Genomic DNA, 27,475 nt, shown 5'->3' with positions numbered 1-27,475 from the left:
GGGAGGAACCCTGGGGTCACGTCCTTCTTCACAGAGGAGGATGCAAAGAGTCCCTACTATGGGTCTAGACTTCCCATCTTTGAAAGTCACCATCTGCTCCAGGGAGGGGCGTTAGGTATCCCTGTTCCCAGAAGGAACTGTTCCACCAAGGACACACGTGGAGGGAAGGCCCAGGAGGCCCATCCTCACCCTCTGTCGTCAGTGGCGTCCATCCTCAGAGGGTGAGCCAAAGCTCAAAACCTGGGGCATCCCGGCGTCACGCTCCAGCGGACAGTGTGTCCTTGAAGGTGTCTGCCAGAGCCAAAAGCAGGGCTGCCACCTCCATGTGAAAAGCCAGTGGGGGTGGCCTGGTTTCAATCCCTGGTCGGGGAACTGAGATCCTGCAAGCCACGCAGCATGGCCGAAAAACAAAAAACAAAAAACGGCAATGGCGGGGTGGCGGTGCAGGGGGACTCCCTGAAGGCAGTGCGCGCTATCAGTAGGTTCCAGAAACGCCCAGGTGTTCCCGTAGCATACCTGGCCCAGCTCCTGTTCCCAAGAGGGCCCAGAGGGCATCTTCATGAATGAGGCAGCACAGACAGGAGGCCTGAGCAGGTATGCAGTAGGGATTTGAGTTTTATTTGGAATCATTAAAAAAAAAAAATTCATAGCAGCATCGGTGGGGTCAGAATGACCAGAGGGGTTGAGGGAACAAGGGAGGCAGGTGATGGTGGTGGCGGCAGCGTGGGAGGACTAGCCTGTGGGCAGCCAGGGGAGGACGTGGGGACCATGGCCTCCGAGCTCACCTGCAGCCCTCTAATCTCCTCCACTCTTGGTCTGGGAGAGAGAGAGACTTTCACACACAGCTCTGGGGCCCCAGCCCTCAGTGGCCACCCTGGGTGGGGTGGGGACAGGTGTCATCTGTGCCCTTCTGCCCTGAGGGGGCCATCCATGAGGAGACCTCACACTCAGGCTCAGGGGCCTGCAGGTCAAGAGGCTCCCTTGAGGGCTCTGGGGCCCCAGGAGGGAAGCAGCTTGCCCAGGGACCCCCCTGTAACACCAGGAGCCCAGGTCCTACCGCCTCAGCCACTTCCTCTTCCACTTTGGCCGCCTCGTCCTCCTGCAAGGGGGCAGGTTGCTGCAGGTCCTCCTGTGGGAAAGCAAAGGGGACGTGGGACCAGGTGGAGGGCACAGAGTCCCCAGCTCCTTGCATCCAGGGCCTTGTCACCCTGGCCTCAGAGATGAGCAGAGGCCCTCATCATCTTGCTCTGTGTGGAGGGCTGGAGGTGAGGGAGGTATGAGGGCCAGACTGACCTTGGAGGTGACAGAGCCTCACGTAAGGATTCACAGCGGTACTCTGCCTGATGATGCCAAGGCCTTCCGGGGGTACCAAGTACCCTTGAGCCCAGCTTCACCCCCAAAAGCAGATGCTGAGTCACTGACAGTCCCTGGTTGGGCCTCCTCCATGAGGAAGCCCAGTGAGGTGGGGTGGGCAGTGGCCCCTGAAGCACTAGGCCTGACCCCACCCTCAGTGTTCCTGAATCACGTGATCACATACCCTTGTCCTCCTGTGACCCCAAAGAGCCCTAGGAGGAGGTGCATGCTATCACCATTCACATGGGGACCCTATGCCTAGAGAGGCCAGGTATCCAGCTTAAGGCCTCAGAGGTCAAAGCAGTGAGGCTTGTAGGGATCAGGTCTGGTTTGCTCCAGGCCCAACCCTATCCCAGTAGCATGAGTGCCACCCGCTTTCCTTCTCCCTGCCTCCTGGATGGGCACTGGGCTCAGGCAGGTCTGGCTGGAACCAGCAGTGGTTATATGGTCCTCTCCCACTTCCTGTCTCCTTCTATCCACCTACACCCGGCCAGGCGCTTGCCTGAGATGGCGGCCTGTCTGGGGGTGGTCGTGTGAATGCTGGTAGGCTGGGCCAGACTGGGTGATCAGCTTGGACACTAGTCTCAGCTCCTACCTCTGGAGGGTCCTGCCACCTCTCCGTTACCATGGGGCCATCCTGCCCCTTGGTGGACTGGGGCAGCCAGAGTTGGGGCAGGCTCTCCAGGCAAAGGACAGGTGGCCGCCTACCTAGTCCTGCTGCCCCAAGGTGGGTGCATGAGGCCAGTGGCATGAACGGTCAGACAGACTGGCAGTGCTGCATCCTTCTACGGTTCACTGGAGGGCGAGTCACGGCTGGTTTTTGGGTGTCACCAGGAAATGTCTTCCTTGGGGTAGCTCCAAGGGCTCACCAGCCCTCCTCCAAAGTCAGAGAGGAGTGCCCAGGCTGCTGCTCAGAGGTGCAGCGGCAGCCTGGCCCCATCCCAAGGCCTCTTTTGCTAGGGGATGAGGGAGGGAGGGGCCTGGGATCTCCTGGGGTACATTTGGGTAGTGCCCAGGGGCACTGATGATGATGATGTAGTCACCTCCCTTTGTCGGGTGCTCACCACGAGCAAGGCGAAGCTGCATCATGGGGGCCATTTCCCTGCATCATCTCAGCCCAGTGAAATGGATACTCTCAGCCCCACCCTCCCCCCACCCCAGGCATTTTACAGCTGAAAACATGGAGGCCCCGAGAGGTTGAGTAGCTTCCCAAGGTCACAGAGCTAGGACGAGGCAGAGCTGGGAACTAGAAGGAAGGGCACCTGCCTGTTCCTAGGATCCGGAGACCTTGTGCTGGCCCTGGAAACAGATGCCTTGGTGCTGCCCCCAGAGCCAGGGGCAGGGTGACCCCCTACCCTTCCACCCACCCACTCCCTGGAGCAGGGATTCAAAGTGCTGGGTGCCTGGGACTCTACAGGCCCCTCGGGGCCTGTGCCAGGTAGGAGAGCTTTCTAAAGCACAGCCTCATACAGAGCTGAGACGGCACATCTCTGGAATAGGAAAACCTCCTGCCCACAGTGCTCCCACCATGATCTCCCGATCTCCTGCTCAGAGTCTCCCTTTCAGAGCACAGTCTCGGGACCCAGGCTGCCCAGAGAATTGCAGGCTCACTCAGACTAGCCATGGGACCTTGATTACCATATCTCTCTGGGCCTCATTTCCACACCCTGTCTCATGGGATTTTGGGCCAAAGAAATGAGTTAGTCGGTGTAAAATGCTTCAAGCAGAGTCTTTCTGTGGTGGGTTCTGGGACAGTTCTCCCAGCCAGCCTCCACCCCCTGGGAGTGCTCCCCTGCTCCTGTGCTCTCTGTTGCCCGGCGCGCGTGCGTGCGCGCGCACACACACACGGGCACACTCACACCAGGCACAAGCACGCACACACGCACGCTCGCAAAGGTGGAGGCAGAGGGTGTGGTCAGAACCCTCACTCTTTTTCCGTCACCAGGGGGCGCTGTTTCCCTGCTGCTCCTTGGAGGAGGAGGCCCTGCCCCGCCCGGAGGGAGGCTGGACACTGGGTTGGCGGTGACCTGGCAGCTCTGAGCTGGTGTCCACTGCCCGTGGGAGGCCGCCCGTCACCACTCGGGGCCCTGAGGACCCCTCTTTCGCTATGGAATGGGGTGTCTCCTAAATGCTGAGCGCCGTCAGGAGAATGTGGTTTTGAGCCTCATTCCAACTGGGCCCCACAGAGCTCTGCTCACAGGGGTGGTCGTGAGGATTCCAGGACTTAATGGATGTGACAACACCAAACGCAGACCAGGGCCCCTGAGTCTCCATTCCCCTGTATGTCAGTGGGGTGATAGTGACTCCTCCCCAGCTGGCCTCCCTGGGGCCCAGGGGAAAGGATGGGACAGGGCTGAGGGCCAGGGCTGGGGACCAGGTCTCACCTTGTGCACCACTCTGGAGGTGATCGCGATGTTCTCTGCTTCCTCTACGGTCTTGGTGGCCACGGTGTTGACACTGGAGACCACGGCCTCGCTCACGGCGTTGGCGTGCTCCTTGGTCTTCTCAGCCACTGTGGGAGGAATCTAGCTGGCTTTGGCCCTGACCCCACCCCACCCAGGCCTGGCCTTCCCGTCAGGCCAGAGCAGCCCCTTTCCCAGGGCGCTCAAAACTCTGGCTCTACTGGAGACCTTAGGCTGTCCCCTTTCTGACTCCAGGGGAGCTCTGACGACGATGGGGGCAGTTCACCCTGGGTCTAGCCCCAGATTCTGGAGAAATCTGGGTCCGTGTACAGCAGGGGGGAAAGGAGGTGCCTGGGCTTGGGCCTTTAGCACCAGGGTGCAAAAGTCCCTGCAAGTCCTAGCCTCCACGTCCCCGGGTACTGGGGCTCCTCACCTGAGGTCACACTCTGCACAACACCTTCCTTGGTCTTGGATCCTGTGGAGGAAGTGGAGGCGTCAGCCCAGTCCCACTCCTGGTGTTGGGAGTGGGGGAGTGGGCCAGGCAAGCACACCACAGAACAGCTGGACAAGCTGCAGGGTCAGTGGGAGGTAAGGATGGTGTCTGGGGGCCGGCCATCCTTTCAAAGGCCACTTCCTGCTGTGTCTGGAGGAAGGGGATGGATGGGAAGTGGACAGGACAGGATGGGGGGACGAGAGAGACCAGGCCTGAGGTAGGGTCTGGACCTCATGTGGGTATGGCCCGGGCCTCGGAAGCAGCGCAGGACAGGGTCAACGAGAGCTGAGTCATCGGCTCAGCCTCCTCTTCGGAAGGAGCTGACGGGGGTGGGGTGCACGGGAGGCTGGACAGGATACTGAGGGCTGGTCTCATCTCCCCTGAAGCGCCCCTTCCCTCTGGGCGGGGTGGGGACCCGTGGCCTGGCTGCTGAGCCCCTGCTTGCCCAGTCCGCGGGGCTCCAGGCTCAGTGTGGCTTCTTACCCGAGTTAGGGGGCCTGTGGGTGATGCTGGGCAGGGGCGCTGGTGTGCGCTGGTGTGTGCGCACAAACAGGTGTGTCTGAGGGCTAAGTGCCTCCCTTGCTGTTCTGTCCCAGAGGCCCCTGGGGCCCTGAGGAGGCCAAACAGACAATGGGGTGTGCGGGAGAGTGGCGGTCCTCCAGGGCTGGGAGACCCTGACTCAACTGCCACGTCCTCATCCCTCTCAAAATGCCTCCCAGGGGCTGGGGGATAAAGTAAAGCCCAGATAACTGGGCGGCCGCCAAGCTGCCCTGCCCTGCCAGGCCCTGCCACGCCCAAACTCACCCACATACATGACACCCTCCTTGGTCTTCTCAGCAGCCTCTGTCACCCCCTGCTTGGTCTTCTCCACGGCGCCCACCACACCCTCCTTGGCGATGGAGAAGCCCTTCTTGAAGACGTCCATGGCTGTGGGCAGGGACGGGGGCCTGACTCCCCGGGCGAACTGTGACTGGAGCTGGCTCGAGTGCTGCCGCAGCTGCTGTCCCTACTGCTGCCTCTTATTGCCGCCAATGAAATAATGATGATGCAGTGGCGGCTGATGGGAGCCCAGCCAGCCCAGCGGTGGGGGCGGGGAAGGAGGGAGGGAGGAAGCAGGCTCGCCGCCCCCTTCTCCCAGGGTTCCCGAGCCCCTGCTGGCTCAACCCTCCCCTCCTGTCCCCTGCCCTCCCTGGAGGGGCCATAGAGGGCCGGACACATCCTTATCCATCACTGCCCTTCATTCATTTGCCGCCCTGCGCACCCACAGGGGCAGCCTTGACTGGGTGCTCCCAGGCCTGGGGCTGTTGTATCTGTGTACATCTGGGGCAGAGAGGGGTCACAGAGCGGGGCAGGCACAGAGAGGGGAGGTGCCTCTGTTACCAGTGTCCCAGGTAGGGCAGGGGTCAGGACCAAGCAGGTCTGTCAGGCAAGAGTGGCCAACCTCCCAGACTGGCCTGGGCTACCCAACTTCTCACCAGCACCATGGATGCCCCATCCTGGGGCTCGGGCAAGGCCAGGTGGAGGAGCTGAGCCACAAAGAACTGACCCAGGCCCTGGCCCCAGCTACAGACTGTGCGACCCTAGGACAGCTCCTTTGTCCTTCTGAGCCTCCACCCATCTGCTGGCTCCCACTGCCCAGTGGTGAGAGATGCTGAGTAGGCACGAGTGCCCCCCACTTCCTGGCCACCAGCATGGATGGACAGCAGGTTCCCTGAGACTGATCCGACCGCTTCCTGCTGCCCCACCTCTGTGCTGCTGCGGTTCTCCTGATTCCCATGGGGACATGCTTGGTGGGGCCACCTCCCCCCGTGTCTCCTACACCCCCAGTGTCCCGGACCCGAGTTCTCCCAGGGCACACGGGAACTGGCCTGCGTTGTTGGCTGCCCCTGTGGGGACCAGGCCGAGGGTGAGGGGGGCCGGACGAGACTCACCGGGTGGGCCGGCCCAGGCCACTTCCTCTCTTTGTTGTCCCCGTGCTTTTTTTTCCTTCTGAGACTTAACTTGAAGACAACGTCACCAGCGCTGGTAGTTTCTGGAGTCACCCACAGAGGCTGAGTCCGCCCCAAGCCAAGATGATCCTGACCCTGCTGCTCAGCATCGGGGGGCCCCTGGGCTGGGGGCTGCTGGGGACCTGGGCCCAGGTCCCCAGTACCAGGTTCTCCGATCCACACAGCCCCAGGCCACCTGGGGTCTGGAGGGCAGAGGCTGAGGACAGGGACTCCGTCAGACGGTAAGGAGGGCCTGGACCTGGGGGAGGAAGTGGTACCGGATCTGAGTCCCAGCTCAGCCAAAGCAGGGACTCTCTGGACTTCAGTTACCCATACGTGAAATGGGCTCATATTATCTACCTGCTGGACCAGCTGTGAGGCTGAATGAGGTGCTAGGTGGCAGGCTCCCCTTTAGGAGGCCACCCCCAGCCGGCCTGGACTGGTACCCCAGGGCCCAGCCTAAGGACCACAGGAAGTTCCCCACCTACCCATGGCAGGGAATGGGCCTGGAGGTTGGACAGGGCGGGAGCACTCTATGCCATTGACCACCGGGGTGCTGAGGGGCTGGGGTTCTGGAAGTTTCTAGCTGACCTGGGAGTGGCTCCTCTTCTTCGAAATAAGTCAGTTCTGAAAGCTGAGCCCAGTTGAGGCTGGCCCGGCCTAAGCCATAGAAGACAGATGCTCCTGGGGACTGGATTTGGATCTGAGCGCCCAGGGGGACTGGCATGGGCCCTCATCCTGGCCCTAACAGTTGAGCAGTGAGCAGACAGGGTGCCCTGCTCTATTTCAAGAACGAAAAGGAGGCTGTGGCATCCAGCGAGCTCTGCTTCAGCAGCCCTCTGGAAATGGGCGGAATGGTGTTATGACTAGACCAGGACACCCTTTTCCAGCCTTTTTGTGTGTCCAGGGCCAGGGGTCCTCCTGCTGATAAGGTGCTGGGAATGTGGGTCCCTCCTCAGGGTACCCCTCAGTCAGAGCAGCAGGTGCCATTTATCGGACCCATCTCTGGGCTAGGCATCTTGCCAAGTGTTATCTCAATCCTCTTTACAGCCCCGGTTATCAGAGAGGCTAAGCAGCTGGCTAAGGTCACACAGCTGAGGAGAGCTAGAACCAGGATCTGAGTCTGACTCTAGAGATCATACTCTGGTCCCAGTCCCAGGGGTGCCTATTCCCCCCCTCCCCCTCCCCACCCAAACCAGACTTGGTTGAGGGCATCTATAAGGATTTGGAGGGTGAGAGGGGCCGATTTACGAGTCTCCCGACTGGCTGGCCGAGATTCACCGTCACGTGGGCCTGGCCCAAACCTTCCTGGGACAGTTCTCATACAGCTCTGACACTTCAAGGTGAATGTGTTTGTTAGACACTTGCCCGAAAGCAGATCTGACCAGGGAGAGGCAGGAGGGTGAGAGCGGGTGTGCACTGCGGCTAGGTGATGGAGGGGTGGGCCATGTGGGAGGAGAGGGGAGAAGTTGGGCCTGGAGAGACCCCCCCCTTTCCTGCGCCATTCCCAGTTCTGCTCAGAGCTGGGAGGTGCACATGGCTCTTGGTGGGGGAACCCAGTCACCCAGCTCTGACTTCAGGACCAAGGATCCAGCCTTCCCTCCCCAAAGCCCCCAACTCCAAGCCCCTGTCTCTGAGTGGCTGGCCTCCCTCTGATGAAAGGGAGTATGAGGGGCCCAAGCGGCTGGGCAGGAGGTAGGAGATGCTTCTCTTTCTCCCCCACTCCCACCCCGGGGCTGTGGGGAGAGACTGCGTTCCATTAGCCCTAGGGAGGGTGGGTCTCCGGACTGCTCAAGGCCTGAGGGGGTCACTCAGCCATGGCCTGGTGGTCTCAGTGTGTGCAGGTGTGTGTGCAAGGGTACCCTGGCCCGGGAACGCCCAGGCAGGAGTCCCAAGCCCTGGTCCCAGGAACCTCCAGGGGGTCCCATCGGGCCTGCTGGTCTCCTGCCTACAACCCAAAAGCTGCAGGCCCCACAGGTCAAGCCCAGGTTGTCAAGGCCTCTGGAGGGTCTGGTGAGAAAGGAAGGAAGCGCCGCGCGGCTTCCTCAGGCTGATTGCTTCCCGTGTTCCTGTGAGGGGAGAGGCGGAAACGCAGCCCCAGCCCTGCTCCTGCTATGCGGAAGGGGAGGCAAACAGGCTCTCCACAGCCAAGCAGGGGCACCACACCACCCATGCCACCCGCCACGAGCCTGGCGGGCCCGCCCCCTGGCTGCCAGAGCCAGGGCCCTGCCCTGCATTTGCCCCTCATACCTGTATCCAGGGCCTGGGGGCCAGGGTAGGCCCTGGACACAGACCCAGATAAGATGCCTTGTGGACTTCCCTGGTGGCACAGTGTCTAAGACTCTGCACTCCCAACGTAGGGCGCCTGGGTTCGATCCCTGGTCAGGGAACTAGATCCCACATGCATGCCGCAGCTAAGAGTTCATGTACCACAACTAAGGAGCCTGCGAGCCCCACCTAAGACCCAGCGCAACGAAATAAAGAAAAATAAATTTAAAAGGAAAAAAAAAAGACCCTTTGAAAGGAGAAGCTTGAACAAAACAATGTGGTGCTGGATGCCAGGTCTCAGGATGGATGAGGGACATGGTTGGTGCTTCCTAGGTCATCCAGGAGCCCGTGGGGCTGGGCCCAGTGAGCCAGCAACGTGGGTGTTTGGACTCTGTGGGGAAGAGGCTCTTTCTTTGATCCCAGGCTTTCGTGGAGGTGGGCAGAGCAGGAGGTTAGGATGCGGGTTCCTCAGACACATGAGCGCTTCCCAGGCAGGACTGAGCCTGCTGAGGGGACTGAGCTAAGACCCAGGCAAGGTGCTCCATCTCCACATTGCTGTGACACTACTGCAAGGTCGCCCCTGTTCTCTCCACTTTACATGTTGTGAGGCTCAGAGGGGTGGGGTCGCCACCAGGGGCCACACAGCTCCTAAGTGATGGGTCAGGCCCACATCGGCTGGGCTGCAAATCCCAGGTGTCCTCAGTTCTGTCTCCCCTAAGAGGGGTGGGAGTGTAGGAGCCCCTCCTCCCAGCAGCCCAGCTGGCCCCCGGTCACCAGCATCAGTGTCTCCACAAGGAGCGTCTGCAACTTTTGCAGCTGGGAGCTTGTGGCCCAGAGGAGTCACGCATATCTCTGGAGGTCACACAGGAGCAGAGTGGAGCCCAGACCGCTGGTCTCCGGGCCAAGCTGTACCTCCTGCACCTGTATCTGTTCTCCAAGGCACAGGGCCCTGAGCACTAACAGGGAAGAGCCCCACTGGCGTGAGCTATGCTCAGGGATGGACACCAAGTGGGCCTTGGGCTCCTCTGTGGCTCAGAGACCAAGCCCGGCAAACTTCTCCCATGGAGTCATCACAATCACAGCCGCATCCAGGACCTCAGAGAGCCAGCATGCTAAGAACACAACTTCCTTCCACAGAAAGACTTAAAGGGCAGTCGGAGGTACGTTTTACTGGCTGGTTAAGAGGCACTTAAGTGTCCCAATGGGCCATAGCAGCAGCACATTTATAATTCAGGAGGCTCAGGCTAACAGTCCTTTCCCTGCCGGAGGCTTTCTCTGCCTTCCTTATAGCCTCTCCCCACGGAGGGGCTGGGAGTGGGAGTCTTCTCCACACTTTCAGGACTGGAGGAAGGGCCTTGCTCAAGGTCACCCTGAGTCCAGGGACAGGGAAGGGAGGAGAGCCCAGGTCTCCCAGTTCCTATTAGAAGCTCCAAGGGGGGCAGCAGACTCTTTCCTGCCTGGGGCAGGAGGGCATCAGAGGCCATAGCAGAGGCCCAGGACAGGCCCAAAGCAGGCTGGAGACCCTCACACTCATTTCTAGGCTGGCACCTGCCTCTCAGGAGACCACTGGGAGATGAGAGTGCCAAGAGGGCCAGGGCCCGAGGCCAGGAGGCAGTGGGAACAATGGGGCGCTTCAGCGAGCCGGGCCAGGGGCTCAGTGTACCAGCGAGAAACTGCCAAGAGCCGGAGGAAACCAAAGCAAAGGTCAGGAATGTTCCCAGGGCTTCTGGGCCAGCAGCCTGTACTGTGCCAAGGGAGGGGAGCGTGGGCAGGGAGAACAGCGGCTGCTGGAGCCTGAGGTTTGGGCAGGTCAGGAGAGAAAGTTCCTGGGCAGGAAGGGTGGGCAGCACCGCTTCCAGTTCTAGGAACCCGAGGTGGAAAGTCCCGGTCACTCCCTGCAGGCTAGCCCGGACCCGGTGCTCCCAGGGTACAGGCCTCCTGGAGCCTCTGCAGCCGTTCAGAGGGCACGCAACGAGCAGAACTTAGTTTACAGCAGGTGTTTCTCAGCCTTGCACTATTGACATTGCCAAATACACCTGGGGCGAATCCCCTCTCCTCCCAACACACGCCCCGTTGAGAACAACTGGTTTACAGAAATAACTTCTCTCTAGGTCTGAGCATGTTCCAGGAATTTCCATGGGGCCCAGGGCAAGGTGCGGGCTGCAGTCGCTGATCCTTGAAACAGTCTGTGCAGGTGGCCACCCTGCCCCCCGGCCCTAACCTCTGGGCCCAGCACTTTCACAGTCCCCTATTTCTGTGTTGAGTGCACATCCTTTGCTTCCATTCTGATTTTCACATGTCCCTTTTACCATTTACTAGTCCCTCAGGGATGTACGGGTCTCTTCCGGGTCTCTGTTCCCACTGACTGGCTTGACAAATCTTGTGCCAACATCCCACTGTTTTCTGGATTGATTTTATTTTTTTGGCCACACCCGCACAGCTTGTGGGATCTTAGTTCCCAGACCAGGGATTGAACCCGCACCCTCGGCATCGAAAGCGCAGAGTCTTCACCGCTGGACCACCGAGGAATTCACGTCCCACTGTTTTCATTCCTTGGCATTAGAGTCAGTCAGTCATAACAGTTAGATAAGGAACTCCTCATTCGTTGTCTTCCAAAATGTTCTTACCTGTTCATCTGCATTTTCTCTTCCAGATAGAAATTATTTTAAGTTTCGTTTTTATTAGTTATACACACACATAAGCAGGGCTTGGAAAACTCTGGCATGGTGGGTCAAATCTGGCTCCCCACCTGTTTTGTAAATAAAGTTTTATTAGAACGCAGCCATGCCCATTATTTACATCCTGTCAGTATCGGCTTTCCTGCTACAATGGCCAAATTGAGTAGATGTAACAGTCTGTATGTCCTGGAAAGCCTATGCATCCTTTTTCCTCCCTACACACTTTTGGTTTCCCTGAAATAAACAATTGTCTTTGTTTTAGTTTTTTCCTTTTGCTTAGTTTTCTTTTTTTTTTCCTTTTGCTTAGTGTCTTTGTCACAGTTCAATTCCAAACTCTCAGCCAGTTGTCCACATCTGCTCTCCACCTTTATTCCTGTCAGGTGTTTGACCACCTGTGTCTTCTTGGAGATGCCTCTCTCAGTGCCTCCAGCCGTGCTCTAGGCTGGACCATTGCTCACTCACCCCCCTGCCTGTCATTGTCCTGGGGTCTCCCTTTACCTCGTTTCTGTGCTGGAACTCTTGTTTCCTGATGCCATGATTTTCCTGTTTCTTGGTGTTCTCTCTTGTTTTGGTGGAACATTTCTGGCACAGTGGTCCTCAATCCTGGGGTATGCCTTAGAATGACCCAGAGAGCGTTAAAATGCAGAAGACCAGGCCTTAATCCCAGAGAATCTCCTTTAACTGGCCTGGGGTGGGCCTGTAGGCTCATATTTTTAAAGTGCCACAGGACGCTTCTGATGTGAAGGTTTGATGGCAAGATTGCAAACCACTGCTCTAGTAGCTCCCTGATGAGGGCCCTGGGGAGGGAAATGCTTTGAAATCAGTCTGGCTTGTTGAAAATGTCTTAATTTTGTGCTCCTTAAATTGATAATTAGGCTGGGCATAGGATTCTAAATTGGAAATAATTTTCCTTCAGTATTTTGAAGGTGATTCTCCACTATGTTTTAGTGTCTGGTACTGCTGTTGAGAGGTTCAGGGCTATTCTATTTACTGGTGTGTGGTGTGGTGGGGAGGGGCTCGATTTTTTTCTCTGGAAAGTGTAGAATCATTCTCATTCCCAGAGTTCCAAAATTTCACACGATGTGCTTTGCTGTGCGTTTATTTTTATTGTATTGTGGGTAAACTAGTGGGCCCTTTGAATCTGAAATTCCACGTCCTTCTCTTCTGGACTATTCATTTGGTTGTTCTCATCAGTGATTCCCTCCCTCTGTTCTCTCTTTCTGGAACTCCTATTGTTTGGTTGTTGGATTCCCAACACTGGTCCTCTATTTTTCTGATCTTTTCTGTCCTATTTTCCATCTCTGCTCTTCTTTTAGGGAAATTTCTTTAACTTTACCCTTTAACTTTTCTATTAAATTTCTTTGGCATTTCTACCATTTTAGTTTTATTTCCAAGGGCTCTTTTTTGTTCTCTCAGTGTTCTGCCCCCATTTTTAAAGTGGCTTCCTTTTCTTGTTTCTGGAATGCAGTAAGTTCTCTTATCAGTCTGGGAATATTAATGCAAATCTGGGGGGAAGTTCTTTTCTCCCTGCACAGTCTTGGTTTTCTTCAAGTTGATTTTCTTACATTTGCTCGTTTTGACCTCCCACTTTTGTAAGAGATTTTCCTCAGGGGCCATTCTTGGATGTCTGGCCGCTTAAGAGTAGAGAGGCTGGGAAGCTGATTGGAAGCTGGGTGGATGGGTGATCTGTTTTGTTATAGGATGCTCTGCTGGGCTAGTTCATTGGGGGGAACCCCTGGTGTCAGTGTCTTTAAGTCTTTCCCCTCACGTGGGGTCAATTTTCTGAGAAGCTTTTTCAGTCTGCTGCCAAGAGGGTAAAGGCCAGCTGCCAGGCTTCTGGGAGCCAAGTGGGAAGGCAGGCTGCGTGGTCTCAGCACTCAAAATAGATAGAGTCACTCAATCCCCCTCAACTCACCCCACTGCCGTCCCCAGCAGTATCCCTGTGTGATGGTACCTGGTGGGCCCAGCGCAGAGATCAGCTCCAGAGAATTAAATCGCAGCCTGAGAGCCACTCAATCACCAGGGGCCCTGAACATCGCCTCCCAACATCTCACAAATGTGGTCCTTTCTCCTGAAATCCACCACCATGGTCCAGTCAGTCCACGCTGCCATTATCTCCCACCTAGACCCCTGACACCACCACCTACACCTTGCCCCCTCCCATCCTTTCTGTACCCAGGAACCAGGGTGGCTCTTTCATGTCACCTCCCTGCTTAAGCTCCTCCACGGCTCCGCATGCCTCCAGGATGGAACCCTGTCCTCAGGGGGCACTCAAGCCCTCCATGGTCTGGCTTCTCCTTACCCCCATCGCCTCTCCTTGGCAGCCCTTTCCGCGCTCCCAGCCTCCGCAACTCAGTGGGGCCACATACCTCTGTCACAGCTCCCAGTGCTTCACCTCATTCCCTCCACGTAAGGTGCAGCCTAATCATCCCCTCCTCCCCAAAGTCTCCCCAGGTCCTAGCACCTATCACACCATCTGAGATCACCCACTCTCCCTTGGGACCCTGAAGAGAAGGTCTGAGCCTCCACATTGGCACCGAGCCGGAGCCCAGCACCTGCTCTCACCAGGTGCTACATCGAACTGAGCCATGGAGGTCATTACCACTTGCAACGCTGGAGAGCTCTGCTCCGAGAGCTGACTGCGTGGGGAAGGGCCCTCTGACCTCTTGCTGAGTGCATCAGCTCTGCCACCAGATCTGTGAGCTGGGGCTCTGCCAGCAGTGAGCAGCCCTCCACCCTGGATGCGCGGCAGCACACGCTGGTGGAGGGCACAGGAGGCAGGGTGACCTCCCGGGTGTTCAGGATGCCGAGTGTGACCCCCACACCACTCGTTACAACCTCAGTGTGGGTGGCCTTTTCCACAGAAGGAACTGCTCGGCCTGGCTGCCTTCCCCTACAACTGTTTGAAAGTCCATTTCCACAATGGCCATGATGGGGCACGACAAGAGCAGGCGCCCTCCCTGCAGCCGGGTCTCCGGTGAGGAAGGATGTGGGTGGTAATGGGAATGGGGCAGGCTGCCAGGGCCGCCAGAGCGGGCAGGACAGCAGTGTTCACTGGGCACTTGGGAAGAGCCAGGCATTTGATACTCCTTTGCCCACTTGGAGGAGAGTATTATGATCTCCATCGTGTAGAGGGGAAACGAAAACTCCCTAAGTGCCTCACTCGAGGTCACACAACCAGAAAATGTGAAGGATTTGAACCCAGGACTCTCCAGCCCCAGCAGCGCCATGCTGCCTGCCTGGCACCAGGAGAAACAGAGATCCCTTCCTGACTCTGGTGGTAACTCTGTGATTGTGGGGGGGGGGGGCGCTCCTGAGCCTCTCTGTGCTGACCCGGGAGTGAGGGGCGCTTCCTGGAAGACCATGGAGCAGGTGCCCTTGCAGGCGGGGTCTGTGGAGCTTTTGCTCTGGGGCAGAGGAATGAATAATGCAGAGCACTCCCTTCTCAGGCTAATGGATTCCAGAATCCCCCAGACTGGGTAGGGCAGAGAGGCAGGGGCAGTGGAGGGGGTGGGGCGCTCGGCACTGGCTCCCTGCTGACCTCTAGAAGTGGGGGGCCTGGGTGTGGCTCAGCAGCCCTCTCTTCTGGCTTTTTTCCAGTAACTGGTGTCCCTACCAGAAGTCCAGGCTGGTCACCTTCGTAGCTGCTTGCAAAACAGAGAAATTCCTCGTCCACTCACAGCAGCCATGTCCACATGGGGCTCCGGACTGCCAGAAAGTGAAAGTCATGTGAGTCGGGGTGCAGCAGGGTGGGCTACTCGTCCAGGCCCTGTGCCGGCTCACCCTAGAGTCGCTGAGCCAGCCGTCTTCCCGCAGGTACCGCGTGGCCCACAAGCCGGTGTACCAGGTCAAGCAGAAGGTGCTGGCCTCCGTGGCGTGGAGGTGCTGCCCGGGCTTTGTGGGACCCGACTGCCAGCACCACGGTAGGGTTCCCTGTAATCCCCCTTCCCCCTTGACCTCTGACCCCAGACGTCATGCAGCCCCTCTGACCCCTGGTGTCAACATCTGATGCTTCTCTGCAGATCCCAGGGCGATTCCTGAGCCTGAAGATCCAGGTGATAGCCTCCAGGAGCCTTGGGATGGGCCAGTTGACTTTGAACCTGGTATGCTGCTTTCCTGGAAGGAACAGGACGGACAGGCGGGAAGAAAGAACCCATGTGCCCAGGGCTCTTCTCCTCTGATAGGGTAGTGCCATTTCAGGGAAGCTATGTCCCCAGAATCAGCAGGGGTCCCTCTGTCACCCTGCCCCCACACCAAGGCAGCCAGGTTCCAGGGCCCTCAGTGACTTGCCTGCTGGCCAAGCACACGCACCCTTTCCCTTGACCCCATTTTCTGGGAAGGACAGCTTCATCCGGCGCCCTCCTTGCCCCCTGAACTGCATAGGCTCCCATGTCCTGGGAGAAGCCTCCCCACAGTCCCCCTCACCAGGGCCAGGAAGTCATGCTGTCCCTGGTGATGATCAGCCCAGCAGAACCACCAAGTGACATCACTGGTGAGGCTTTCAAGGCCGGGCCATAGTTGGGATGGGGAATAAGTTCCATCATGAGGTGAACTCCTATCCATTGACAAGGGCTGACTAGAACGATGTCGAGAAGCCGTGCCCCTGTGACTGAGGAGGAAAGTGTGCCACGGTGGAGAAGTCATGTCTGCTGTGGGTTTAGGGGTTTATGGGGCAGGGTGAGGGCTCACTTGCCATGCATTCGCCCTTCTGGAGTTCAAGGCTTCTAAGCTCCTGCTCAGAGGACGTCAGGACACAGCTCCCTGTTTCAATCCCCAAATTTCTTCTCTGCACCTCATGTTCTGCCCAGGCCTGGGAAGTTAGACGCTTATGTCTCATGTGTATTCAGGCCACCGGGATGCAGACATCAGCGACATGGTGGAGCAGCAGGAACGCCGGCTGGGAGATCTCCAGAATGACATTCACCAGGTGGCAGACAGCCTCCCAGGCCTATGGAAGGCCCTGGCAAGCAACCTCACAGTGGCAATAACTGAGGCAAATCAGACAGAGCTTGGTGAGTAGCAGGTTCCATGGGCTGAGGAAGAGCCCAGTCACATCCTAGGGGATGAGTGGGAGGGCAAGCAGGAAGGCCCATACCTCAGAGCCACCCCCACCCCGCCTCCTCAGTCGCCCCCTGGGGAGGCTGTCTGCTCCCGAAGGGCTTGTGTAAACACGTGCATCTGTTGTAGAGTTTCCCGGCAGATCCTTGGAGCAAGAGCTACTGCCCCACATCAACACCTTCCTGCAAGGACATCTCAGCCCCATGTGGAGAAGCTTCAACCAAAGCCTGCACAGCCTCTCCCAGGCCATAAGAAACTTATCTCTTGATGTGGAGGCCAACCGACAGGCCCTCAAGAGGGTCCAGGAGAGCTCTGTGGCCAGAGCTGACTTCCAGGATCTTGGTGCCAAATTTGAGACCAAGGTCCAGGAGAACGCCCAGAGGGTGGGCCAGCTACGGCAGGATGTGGAGGGCCATCTGCATGCCCAGCACCTGTCCCTGCACCAGTCCCTCTTGGAGGTCCAGGCCGATGTGAACACCAAGCTGAAGAAGCTCCTTAAGGCCCAGGAGTCCCCGGGGGTCAATGGCAGCCTGGTCCTGGTGGCAGCAGGGGCAGCAGCGAGGCCGGAACCAGAGAGTCTGCAGGCCAGGCTGGGTCAGCTGCAGAGGAACCTCTCTGCACTGCATGTGACCACTGCCCACAGGGAAGAGGAGTTACAGAGCACCCTCGCAGACATGAAGGCCACCCTCGCCCAGCACGTGGATGAGATCAAGGAGCTGTATTTGGAATCCGATGACACCTACGAACAGATCAGCAAGGTAGAGCGGCAGGTGCAGGAGCTTCAGGTGAACCACACAGCTCTGCGCGAGCTGCGGGTGATCCTGATGGAGAAGTCACTGATCATGGAGGAGAACAAGGAGGACATGGAGCGGCAGCTCCTGGAGCTCAACCTCACCCTCCAGCACCTGCAGGGCGGCCACGCGGACCTCATCAAGTACGTCAAGGACTGCAACTGCCAGAAACTCTACTTTGACCTGGATGTCATCCGGGAGGGCCAGCGGGACACCACGCGTGCCCTGGAAGAGACCCAGGTGAGCCTGGACGAGCGGCGCCAGCGGGACGGCTCCTCCCTGCAGGCCCTGAGCGGCACGGTGGCTGCCCTGTCGCTGGCGGTGGATGCGCACCAGGCGGCAGCCGAGCGGGCGCGCGCCGACGCGGCACGGCTCCGGAGTCAGCTGCGCACGCTGGGCAGCGAGGTGAGCGCGCTGCGGGCCGCCGAGGCCGAGATGCGACGCGAGATCCGCCGGCTGCACGGATCCTTCGCGGCCCTGCTGGAGGACGCGCTGCGGCATGAGGCCGTGCTGGCCGCCCTCTTCGGGGAGGAAGTGATGGAAGACATGTCCGAGGAGGCGCCCAGCCCCCTGCCCCTGCGCTACGAGCAGATCCGCACCGCCCTGCTGGACGCAGCCAGCGGGCTGCAGGAGCAGGCCCTCGGCTGGGACGCGCTGGCCGCCCGGGTGACAGCCCTGGAACGGGCCTCGGGGACCAGTGGGCAGGCCGAGAGCCTGGAGCCCAATCGGGACGCGTCGCCAGCGGCGGCCGGCGTGCCGGATCTGGCTGGGCTAGCGCAGGAGCTCCAGCGCCTGAGCTCCCACATGGAAAGCGTGGGCCAGTGCTGCGAGGCTTCCTGGGCCGCCTCCTTCAACAGCTCCCTCGAGGGCCTTCGCGGGGAGCTCTCCACCACTGAGCACGGCTTGCAGCGGCACCAGCACCTCTTCCACAGACTCTTTGGGAACTTTCAAGAACTCTTGGTAGCCAACGTCAGCCTGGACCTGGGGAAGCTGCAGGCCATACTGAGTAGGAAAGGGAAGAAGCAGCAGAAAGGTCTGGAAGCTCCCAGGAGGAGGGAACAGAAGCAAGTGGAGTCTTTGGAGGATGCACATGTCAAAGGGCCGGTGCTCTGGGACACAGGTGAGTTGTCCAGCCTGGGAAAGAGGCTGGGGGAGTCTAAGACTGTGCTCTCTGCCGACAGCGCTTCTGCCTCAGAGGGGGCCGGGGTGAAAGAGAGCAGGATGGCCATCAGTCACCACTACTCGGGACTGGCTTTGCCCTTAACCCACCTTCTATTTAGGACTAGGGAGGGGCCCCTTAAGCCACCTGGAGTATTAGAAGGTAGAAGTCACATGACTGAACTGTCAGTGAGCAGGCAGAGCCCCAGCACGGAGATGCTTGAGGCTCATATATACACCAGTGGTTGCCTGCCACTCTTAACTGTGGAGCAGGGAGGGGGGATGCCTCTCTCTCCTCCATAACAACACCCTCAAATCTCTCCAGCTCAGCTCTTCGCCCGACCCCGCTTCACCCCCCATGTTTCTTTAAGCTTTCCCCTGTATACAAGTGAGTGTGTGGATAGGGGCTGGTGCCCTCTGCCATGGGCAGCACCCCACAAGAGGTGAATACAGGGGAAAGCCATGGGCCCCAAAAGGAGCTCGTTCTGCTAACACAGTGGACCCATGCTGCTGCTCTGAGCCAGGTCCCCCACAATGCCTTTCTTGGGCTTTGCCATGTTGAATTATCACAACAGCTCAATGACGCGTTATCACTGCTGCCATCTTACCTGAAACAGGGTTAGTCAGGCAACTGTCCCGCTCACACATCTAGTAAGCGGCACAGAGGAACCCAGTCTGGCTGTCTCTAGGGAGCTGGCTCTTCGCCTGTGAAAGGCCCTTGACTGGCCTCTGCAGGGCCCTGGGAAGCTGCCCCTGAGGCTGAAGGGATGAGCAGCTAGCCTTCCCAGCCCCTCCCTGAGTATATGGCCCTGAAAAGTGGACCCCTACACTCTGTGCCTCAAGTGACTCTACCCTGCTAGAGAGGCTGGCCTTGGAGCTACGGCCGCCTTCTCACCCAGACCTGGGGCTAAAGTACAAGGCCGCCATCTGGGCCGTCCGTATCCTCGTGTAGCCTGGCACGCGGGCAGTCCGAGGCCTTGCTGAGGATCCCACCGCAAGCCTGCCCTGCTCCCACTCACTCCTCACTATGGCCCTGCAGGCCAGTGTCTCCCTGGGAGTAGTGGACATAGCACAGGCTCTAGCACCACTTACGTGTCTCAATTTCTTCCTCTGTAAAATGGAGAACCACTGCCTTCATCAAAGGGTTGTCAGGAAGACTAGCAGATACATTTACCAAAAACCTAGCACAAGGCTTAACATTTAGTAGAAACCAGTCAATGTTTTCCCATTTCTCCGGCATTTTCAGGGTTGAGGCTGTATCTACCTACACTCTTATATCTTTTTCTCCCTTGTGAGTGGTGCAAGGCCTCAACTGCCTGATAGTGTAGGCATCTGGATTTACCACTGCAATATTTTGTTACTTAAAAAAGTTTTTTTCCTTAAAAGTAAAAATCCCCCCTTATTTGTCTTATGGGAAGGCCAAAGGGCTTGACTCCGCGCCCTGCAGGGAAGACCACTCTCAGTCCACCTGCTGGCAAATCAGTGAAGCACAACCCTTCCACCAAGGAGCACGTCGGGCCCCTGGCTGGCCGTGGCGCTCCACAGAGGGCACGCTAGGCCGGCCTTGCTTCGGCGGGGTGGGCGCGCCACCTCCTGGGTGCTGGGGTAACTGCAGACCCAGTCTTTCTCACACAGGTGGGAATCCCAGCTATTTGGAACTAATTCTCAGAAAATCTTCCAGAACTAGAGAAAAGCAAAATTTTGTCATTCACGAGGATGCTGTTGGACCGGGAGCCAAAGAGCGGGGGCTCTAGCTCTGGGACCGAGGTCACTCACTGCTATGCAAATTGCTCCTCTTTTAGGCCTTGGTTTCATCCCGAGAAGTGGGGAGCTTGGTCTCAACAGAGAGGGGTGTGTGTGTGGGGGGCACAGAGAGCCCACAGCTTGAGGGAGCAACAAGGGAGCACGTGAGGAACATGACTTCATCAGTGCCGAGGCCAGGTTCGTGGCCGGAGCCCAGCAGGACTCAGCCTTCCCATCCCATCTCCTGGCCAGGCAGCCCGGCTGGCTCCTTCCTCTACACTGAGCGTCTTCTCTCGCTCCAGGCCTGTGCGTGGGCCTGGCGGGCCGCTCACCTGTGTTCTCTGTTTCATCCTCCTTAGATTGGCTAAAGTGCTTCAAGTGGGAAGAGTACCAGAGGTCAGGAGATCCACAGCTCCCAGCTTGGTCATGTGTGTCATCTGGGACAAGCTTTCCCTTTCTGGGCCTGTTTCCCCCTCTGTAATCCCAGGGCTCTGAGCAACATTTTGAAAACATTAAAATGACCAGCTTGAAAAGACTTTTCTTCCCTGGTCCCACCTGCGTTTTCCTTCTCTCTCTAGGTCCTGTGCTAAACATCCAGTAGGAGCTAACCCTTCATTCCTTAATTATCTCACCATGGTTAGCATTACTACTTTGCAGATAGGTAATATTTTCTCTCTTTCCCCTGGTATCTCAAGATCCCTAGCAGGTGTGCAGGAATCTGGGAGTCAGAGACCTGGGTTCCAGTTTCCAGCCTGCCACTGATAAGCCATCTAGCCTTGGATGCAAGTTAACCATGCAAGACTCAAAGTCTCCTCAATCAGGGTACTATCTCTCAAGGATGTTGGAAAGAAGGATCAAACAAGAAAGTGCTTTGTTAAAATGTACACCAGTAGAGACAACAGACTTGTATTTTCCTTTCTCTCAACTAGTGAAATACTGAGAATTGGCCAGTAGCTCCCAAGATACATTGCTATTAGGAATATCTGGGTTATCTAGAAATGGGACCTATTTCTTTTTTTTTTTTTTTTTTTTTTGCGGTACGCGGGCCTCTCACTGCTGCGGAGCACAGGCTCCGGACGCGCAGGCTCAGCCGCTCCGCGGTATGTGGGATCCTCCCAGACCGGGGCACGGAACCCGTGTCCCAGCATCGGCAGGCAGACTCTCAACCACTGTGCCACCAGGGAAGCCCGGGACCTATTTTAATGGTTAAGAAGCCGAGAAGGCAGGTATAATTTTCCACCTGAGGAAGTGAGGGGCTGAGCCACTAACACTTTCTCCTGCATTCCAGGCCTCCCCTGTGGCCTTCTACGCCAGCTTTTCAGAAGGGACAGATGCTCTGCAGACAGTGAAGTTCAACACTACGTACATCAACATCGCATAGCAGCTACTTCCCTGAACATGGCTATTTTCGAGCCTCTGAGCGTGGGGTCTATCTATTTGCAGTGAGCATTGAATTCGGCCCAGGGCCAGGCACCGGGCAGCTGGTGTTTGGAGGTCACCGTCGGACCCCTGTGTCTATACCACCAAGGAGCAGAGGGGTGGGAGCCCTAGCAACGACCTTTGCCATGGCTGAGCTGCAAAAGGGTGAGAGAGTATGGTTTGAGCTAACCCAGGGATCAATAATTAAGAGAAGCCCTCCAGGCACTGCATTCGGGGGCTTCCTGATATTCAAGACCTGAGTACAAGCACAGCTCTGACCAGACATTGTGGACTTATCCAGCTCACCTTGGCCTGGGGCTCAGGCCAGGGTTGGTCTGGAGACCATGCAGTTGGTCTAGCTCTTTCCCTGGAAACCTTCTGCAAAGACAATGTGGTATTTGTGACCTCTCTCTAGACGCACTGGGTCTGGCTGTTTCTTAACGATGAGAAGACTGGAATGCTTCTCTCCGGGCAAGACTTGGTCCGGGGACATGTGAACCTTGGGTGGCGTGCCTTCTGAGGCGGCATGGCTGGATTCCAGCTCTTGGCCCGTACCCTGTGTTCTATAGCTTCTTTGGTGTTTTGCTCCTCCTGTGGTTGGAAACTTCCATATAACACTTTAAACCTTTCTCCTGCTTCCTCTTCTCTTCATCTTATGCTAGAAAATCATTCTTTCCTAGAAAGAATATGTTTAAATGGAAGTGACATTTTGGCCAATACTGAAGCCAGTCTCCACGCACTGCAGGGCAGTAGGAGAAAACCACCTGTTTTGGTATCTGTCAGTCAACATGGAGACAAAGACCTGGTGAGCTAACCAAGCGAAACAAACTTAGTATCTTTTCCTTAGTTTCAGTCCTTCCTTGAATTATCTGTAACTTTAATGTGACTTCTTTTTCTCCTTGCCTCATGCTGGGTAAAGGCCAAGACATGCCAAACATGAACTAAAATGTGTATAGCCTCACTTTTTTGCTTCCTCCAATAGCTTATGACCACCCTAGTTCTTATTAGCATTTCTAACCAGAAGGGAGCTGAGGGAAGAGAAGGAAGACTAAAATCTCCCTCAACAATTATCAACTTTGGAATAAAGTGAAGTCCTTCAGATCTCTGCCTGGTTTGCAGAGCCAAACCAGGATGGCGAGCAAAAGGACTTGGTAAAGTAGGTAGAAATTTGGGACAAAATCAAACTATTGGTATGTGATTTTCATATCTCCAGGCATATGTGACTTCACAATTCCAGTTAATCCTACATAAAACACTAGAGCTTCCACAGTATCCACAAGAATACTGGATTAGACAGTACCAATATATGGTTTTCAAAAACTTACAGGTCCTGACGCAAACAGCTTGAGAAGCAGTCATCTACTTGTCAGAAACATTTTTATTTTGGTAGTAGGTATTCAGTATTTGTTGAATATCCCTCTCTCTCCATACGAAAATCAGATTGGTCTGGGTGACGAAAAAGGACAGAGTTGGTTGTTGGGGTTCCCCGCCCTTCTCATTGTTCCCTGGCTCATGGGATTCAAAGGATTGTCCCCTTAGAATTTATTTACACTAAGCTCGGTGTGCTCGAGGTGCTAAAATATTCGTGTTAAAAGGAACAACATGCCAGGCCACTCTGCCATTCTGATGGCTGACCTTGGGGTAAATCACGACCCTCTCTGAACGTTCTCCATCTGTACTATGAGGTGGTTAGTCTAACAGCTCTAAGTATCCTGGTATTTTATTTTCTGACCACAGGTTTGGCTCCTGCCTACCTGCCCTTCCCTCTGGCCAGGGCCTCCTGCCCGGTACAGCTCAGCTACAAGACCAATCCTGACCCAAGGCGTGATGTATCTGGGCACTCCTGACCAAAGGTTGGAATAGCCAGTACCAGGTCACCCTTGCTGCTAGAAAGACAACGCTGTGTCTTCTTTCTGCTCAGTCCTGCGATTACTGGTCAGGCTGTGCTGATGACTAAATGGAAACATGCGGGTAATATAGTCTTAGCATTTAAGCTTTCATTTGGAATTTACTGCATATAATAAGCAGAGTGAACTCATCTCCTCTATAAGGGGCACATGTCTTGCCACCCTCATATGGCTAGTGCTATTCAACAGGGAGGTTATAAATGAAGTGCTAACTGGTAAACTGGCCAGCAGCATGGATAAGTCACTCCAGAATTTCCGGGTGAGAACTAGAGAGACAACGGTTTCTTTTAAAATAGGGTGCTTTCATTGCAAATTTTACAAAACCTTAATATCAAGTTTAAGTGTAAATTTTGTTTAAACACTTCAGTAACTAGGACCCCAGATTAACAAGAATTCTGACGTTCATTTGATAGATTTCTTATCTCCATTAATATCTCTGGGTGGAGAATCTGTTTGAGTGCGCCGTTACCCAGGCGTCTAGAACAAGACAATGGCTAAGCACAGAGTGGTATCAGACTTTCCCAAACCAATGGAAAAAAATACACACAAAATACTCCAAAATATCATTGAAAAACAACAAGAGTACCATAAGCAGGTCAGGAAATTTTAGTAATTCCTGGAAAATAGGAAGTAGAAGGGAACAAGCAGAAAATGAAACAGCAATAAGAAATCATAACTCAAAACATTTGAGAGATGGGAGTGATTTCAGGGGAGCTCAAACTCAAACTCAGCCCCTAACACACCCGGAGGGGTCCGTGGAGGAGAGGCAGTCAAGGCAGTGGGCAGTCAGTCCCAGCTGCCCCTTGTCTGAGCTAAGCAGCAGGCAGCAGTGGCCTCTGTTTTGAGCTAGAGCGGTGCCCGTCAATCCCGAGCTCTCAGTTACAGGGCAGCTACTGACACTTGGAGGTAAGAACCTCCCACACCCAGAAGACACATGTAACCTTATCACAATCAAGACTCCCAGGAGTGAATCTAGAGCTGTGCCTCCACAAACTAGTACATGTCAAAATAACTCCTTATTTCAGAAACACCGTGAAGAGGATATATGGTTAAAAAATGCTTCTCAAAACTCCCCTTTCCTCTCATACTCTTAAGATCCTCTGGTCTCCCATGATGTTTCTCTCGAAAACATCACAACTCCTCTCCCAGCTCTAGCCTAAGCATCACTCCTCTATCCTCCTTCATCAAGGAAGTTCCCCCAAACCTAGCCCAACAATGACAAAACTCTTTTCTGGGGAAGGGGAAAGGTACACAAGCAGAGTGAGGAAAGCCTGAATCCTCTCGAGTAGGTAAGAAGAGAGCAAAGGATTACTTATTTTTGCTCTAACAGCTAGTCCCATCACTCCTTGATAAAAACAGGAAGCTGAGGAACACAGAATTGGGGTGAGCAGGGGTTGACGAATACACAGATGAGCAACTACTCCAAACTGCTAAACATCTGTGGAAAACTAGTCTCATGGACAAGAGGTTCCAAACTGAACAAACTGAAAACTTTGGAATATATAAATCTCTAGAAAAAATACAGGAAACTGGAAATGTAAATTGATTATTTGCCACCCAGATCCTGGTTTCCAAATATCATCCTCCCTAAAAGGAACCAAAGTGCCTTGGAGAAATGGCTGACTCAATGGCAGGGGCAAGGAAAGTACCAGATGAGCCTGGAACATCTTCATGTGCCCCAAAGTAAGAAGTGCTCAAAAATGATGGGCACGTGTCAAAAGGACTCAGGCGCCACCTTGATGAACTCCCAGTAGCCAAGTCTAGGTCAATTTGAGCCTCACAACAAAAAATGACCTAACTGACTATAACTTATTGAATAAGAGTCCATACTGATAATAAAAAATAAACGAGAACAGAAGACTTATTCCTTGTAGCAGAATGCCAATTAATAAATGTAAATGTAATAACGGAATCAGAAAATCACCACTTTGTAACCACTGATTCAGGTAGAAGTTATCAACAGATGCTAAAACAGTCTCAAAGTATCTCTGGTAACATACTCATTACAAAGGGAAAACAGTAACTTCACAGTAAGGAAACTAGGTGAGTATCACCTTAAACAAACAATCGACAATGACACCATCAGTAATGAGACACACTGCCGCTGTGGCATCCTGGTGGGATGCCCTGAGGACACAAACATGTCCCCAAAATCACTGGCCTTTACTCTAGAAAATGTTGGTACCGAAAGAGACAAAGCTGGAGAACTGTTTCAGATTAAAGGAGAATAAGGAGACAGGGCACCTAAATGCAATGCGAGATTCTAGGCAGACTCTGGACCAGGAAAATGTGCTCAAGGACTTTACTGGAACAACTAGCAAAACTTGAATAAGGTCTTCAGACTATGGTATTGCTGATAATTGTTATGGTATATTAACTTTCCTGATTTTGAAAATTGTACATAATTGGTTATATTAACTACCTGAAGTATTCAGGGATAAAGAGGCCTGAGCTCTGTAATTTACTCCAACTAGTTCAGAAAAAAGTATGTGTATGTATGTGTTTGTACACAGACATTCCAAGATAAGCCTTTGTAATTCTTGAATACACACAGAATGACAAAGCAATTGTGACAAAATGTAAGTTTGTGAATCTGGATGAAGGGTAAACGGCATTCTTTAATACTATTTTTGCAACTTTTCTGGAAGTTAGAAGTTTTTTCAAAATACAAATAAAGTTAAAATAAAATCTGGTTGTTGAAATAAAAACACTCAGTAGGTGGGCTGAAAAGCACAAGGCAGGATGAAACAAACATATGAAAGACAATGTTAAGAAATATGGAAGCAACATCCACTGGACCTAATATTTGTCTAATAGCAGTTCTAGAAAGAGGAAAGTAAAAAGGGAAGGGAAGAGAGTAGAGAAGTGATCGAAAAGTTCCCAGATCTAAGGAAAGATTAAAGGACCTAATTAGTACTAAGTAACAGAATGAATGTATCTAGACATGGCAAAACTTCAAAACATCAAAAACAAAATTTAAATTCTATGTTTCTTGAATTTAAAAAATAAGTTAAATTAAAAAGGACTGAATTAGTCACATATCAGACTTCTTACTGGCCACAGGGATGCTGGAAGATCACAGAGTAGAATCTTCAGTGAGATTCTCTCTTCAACCTAACTACTAGCCAAGTATGAAGACAGAATCAAATAATAAAAATTACTTTTAAAGTGCTCAATTGAAATGCTTTTCCCAACAGCATTGGTCTTTTTTTTTTTTTTTTTGCCAGAGCCTTTCCATTCTTTCTTTTAGTGTTTTTCAACACTTATTTGGACTTTAGTCATACAGGAGAGCAATACAGAACAGAGCAGCAGCTGTGCTTCAACCTGATTCTAAAGTTGCTTTCAAAAAAGATTCCTCCCCTAAAAAAAAACGCCCAAGTTCTGTCTTTGTCTAGCTTAAAAATACTTTCAATATAAGAATTTCACATTGACTTCTAAACAATGGTAACATTTCAGGTTCCCTGGATAAAACCTAGGCCATGACATTTTTCACAGAACTAGAACAAAAAATTTCACAACTTGTATGGAAACACAAAAGACCCCGAATAGCCAAAGCAATCTTGAGAAAGAAAAATGGAGCTGGAGGAATCAGGCTCCCAGACTTCAGACTATACTACAAAGCTACAGTAATCAAGACAGTATGGTACTAGCACAAAAATAGAAATATAGATCAAGGGAACAGGATAGAAAGCCCAGAGATAAACCCACGCACATATGTCACCTTATCTTTGATAAAGGAGGCAAGAATATACAATGGAGAAAAGACAGCCTCTTCAATAAGTGGTGCTGAGAAAACTGGACAGCTACATGTTAAAGAATGAAATTAGAACACTCCCTAACACCACACACAAAAATAAACTCAAAATGGATTAAAGACCTAAATGTAAGGCCAGACACTATAAAACTCTTAGAGGAAAACATAGGCAGAACACTCTATGACATAAATCACAGCAAGATCCTTTTTGACCCATTTCCTAGAGAAATGGAAATAAAAACAAAAATAAATGGGACCTAATGAAACTTAAAACCTTTTGCAAAGCAAAGGAAACCATAACCAAGACAAAAAGACAACCCTCAGAAAGGGAGAAAATATTTGCAAACGAAGCAACTGACAAAGGATTAATCTCCAAAACACACAAGCAGCTCATGCAGTTCAACATCAAAAACACAAAAAACAACCCAATCCAAAAATGGGCACAAGACCTAAATAGATATTT

The 27,475-nt window shown here is 54.1% G+C and overlaps 2 protein-coding genes across 2 annotated transcripts; one reads left to right on the top strand and one right to left on the bottom strand.

Annotated features, from left to right (window-relative positions):
* Window positions 1-614: 614 nt before the first annotated feature.
* SNCG (synuclein gamma) lies at window positions 615-5,287 on the bottom strand. The gene is made up of 5 exons (XM_032608623.1): window positions 5,053-5,287; window positions 4,189-4,230; window positions 3,738-3,865; window positions 1,058-1,129; window positions 615-816 (listed from the first exon to the last, which is right to left on the bottom strand). The coding sequence occupies exons 1-5, from the start codon at window positions 5,171-5,173 to the stop codon at window positions 796-798; spliced, it is 384 nt and encodes a 127-aa protein (XP_032464514.1). The 5' UTR covers window positions 5,174-5,287; the 3' UTR covers window positions 615-795.
* A 1,006-nt stretch (window positions 5,288-6,293) lies between these two features.
* MMRN2 (multimerin 2) lies at window positions 6,294-25,950 on the top strand. The gene is given in 8 exon segments (XM_032609278.1): window positions 6,294-6,478; window positions 14,783-14,911; window positions 14,999-15,105; window positions 15,205-15,285; window positions 16,030-16,194; window positions 16,370-18,152; window positions 21,223-21,310; window positions 21,312-25,950. Coding segments are annotated over 8 exon segments (2,811 nt in total). The 5' UTR covers window positions 6,294-6,320; the 3' UTR covers window positions 21,612-25,950.
* The last annotated feature ends 1,525 nt before the right edge of the window (window positions 25,951-27,475 follow it).

Source organism: Phocoena sinus, chromosome 16, assembly GCF_008692025.1.
Source record: "Phocoena sinus isolate mPhoSin1 chromosome 16, mPhoSin1.pri, whole genome shotgun sequence".
Lineage (NCBI taxonomy): Eukaryota > Metazoa > Chordata > Mammalia > Artiodactyla > Phocoenidae > Phocoena > Phocoena sinus.
The sequence above is the reverse complement of the archived record's forward strand: the minus strand, read 5'-3'. Positions and strand labels throughout refer to the sequence as shown.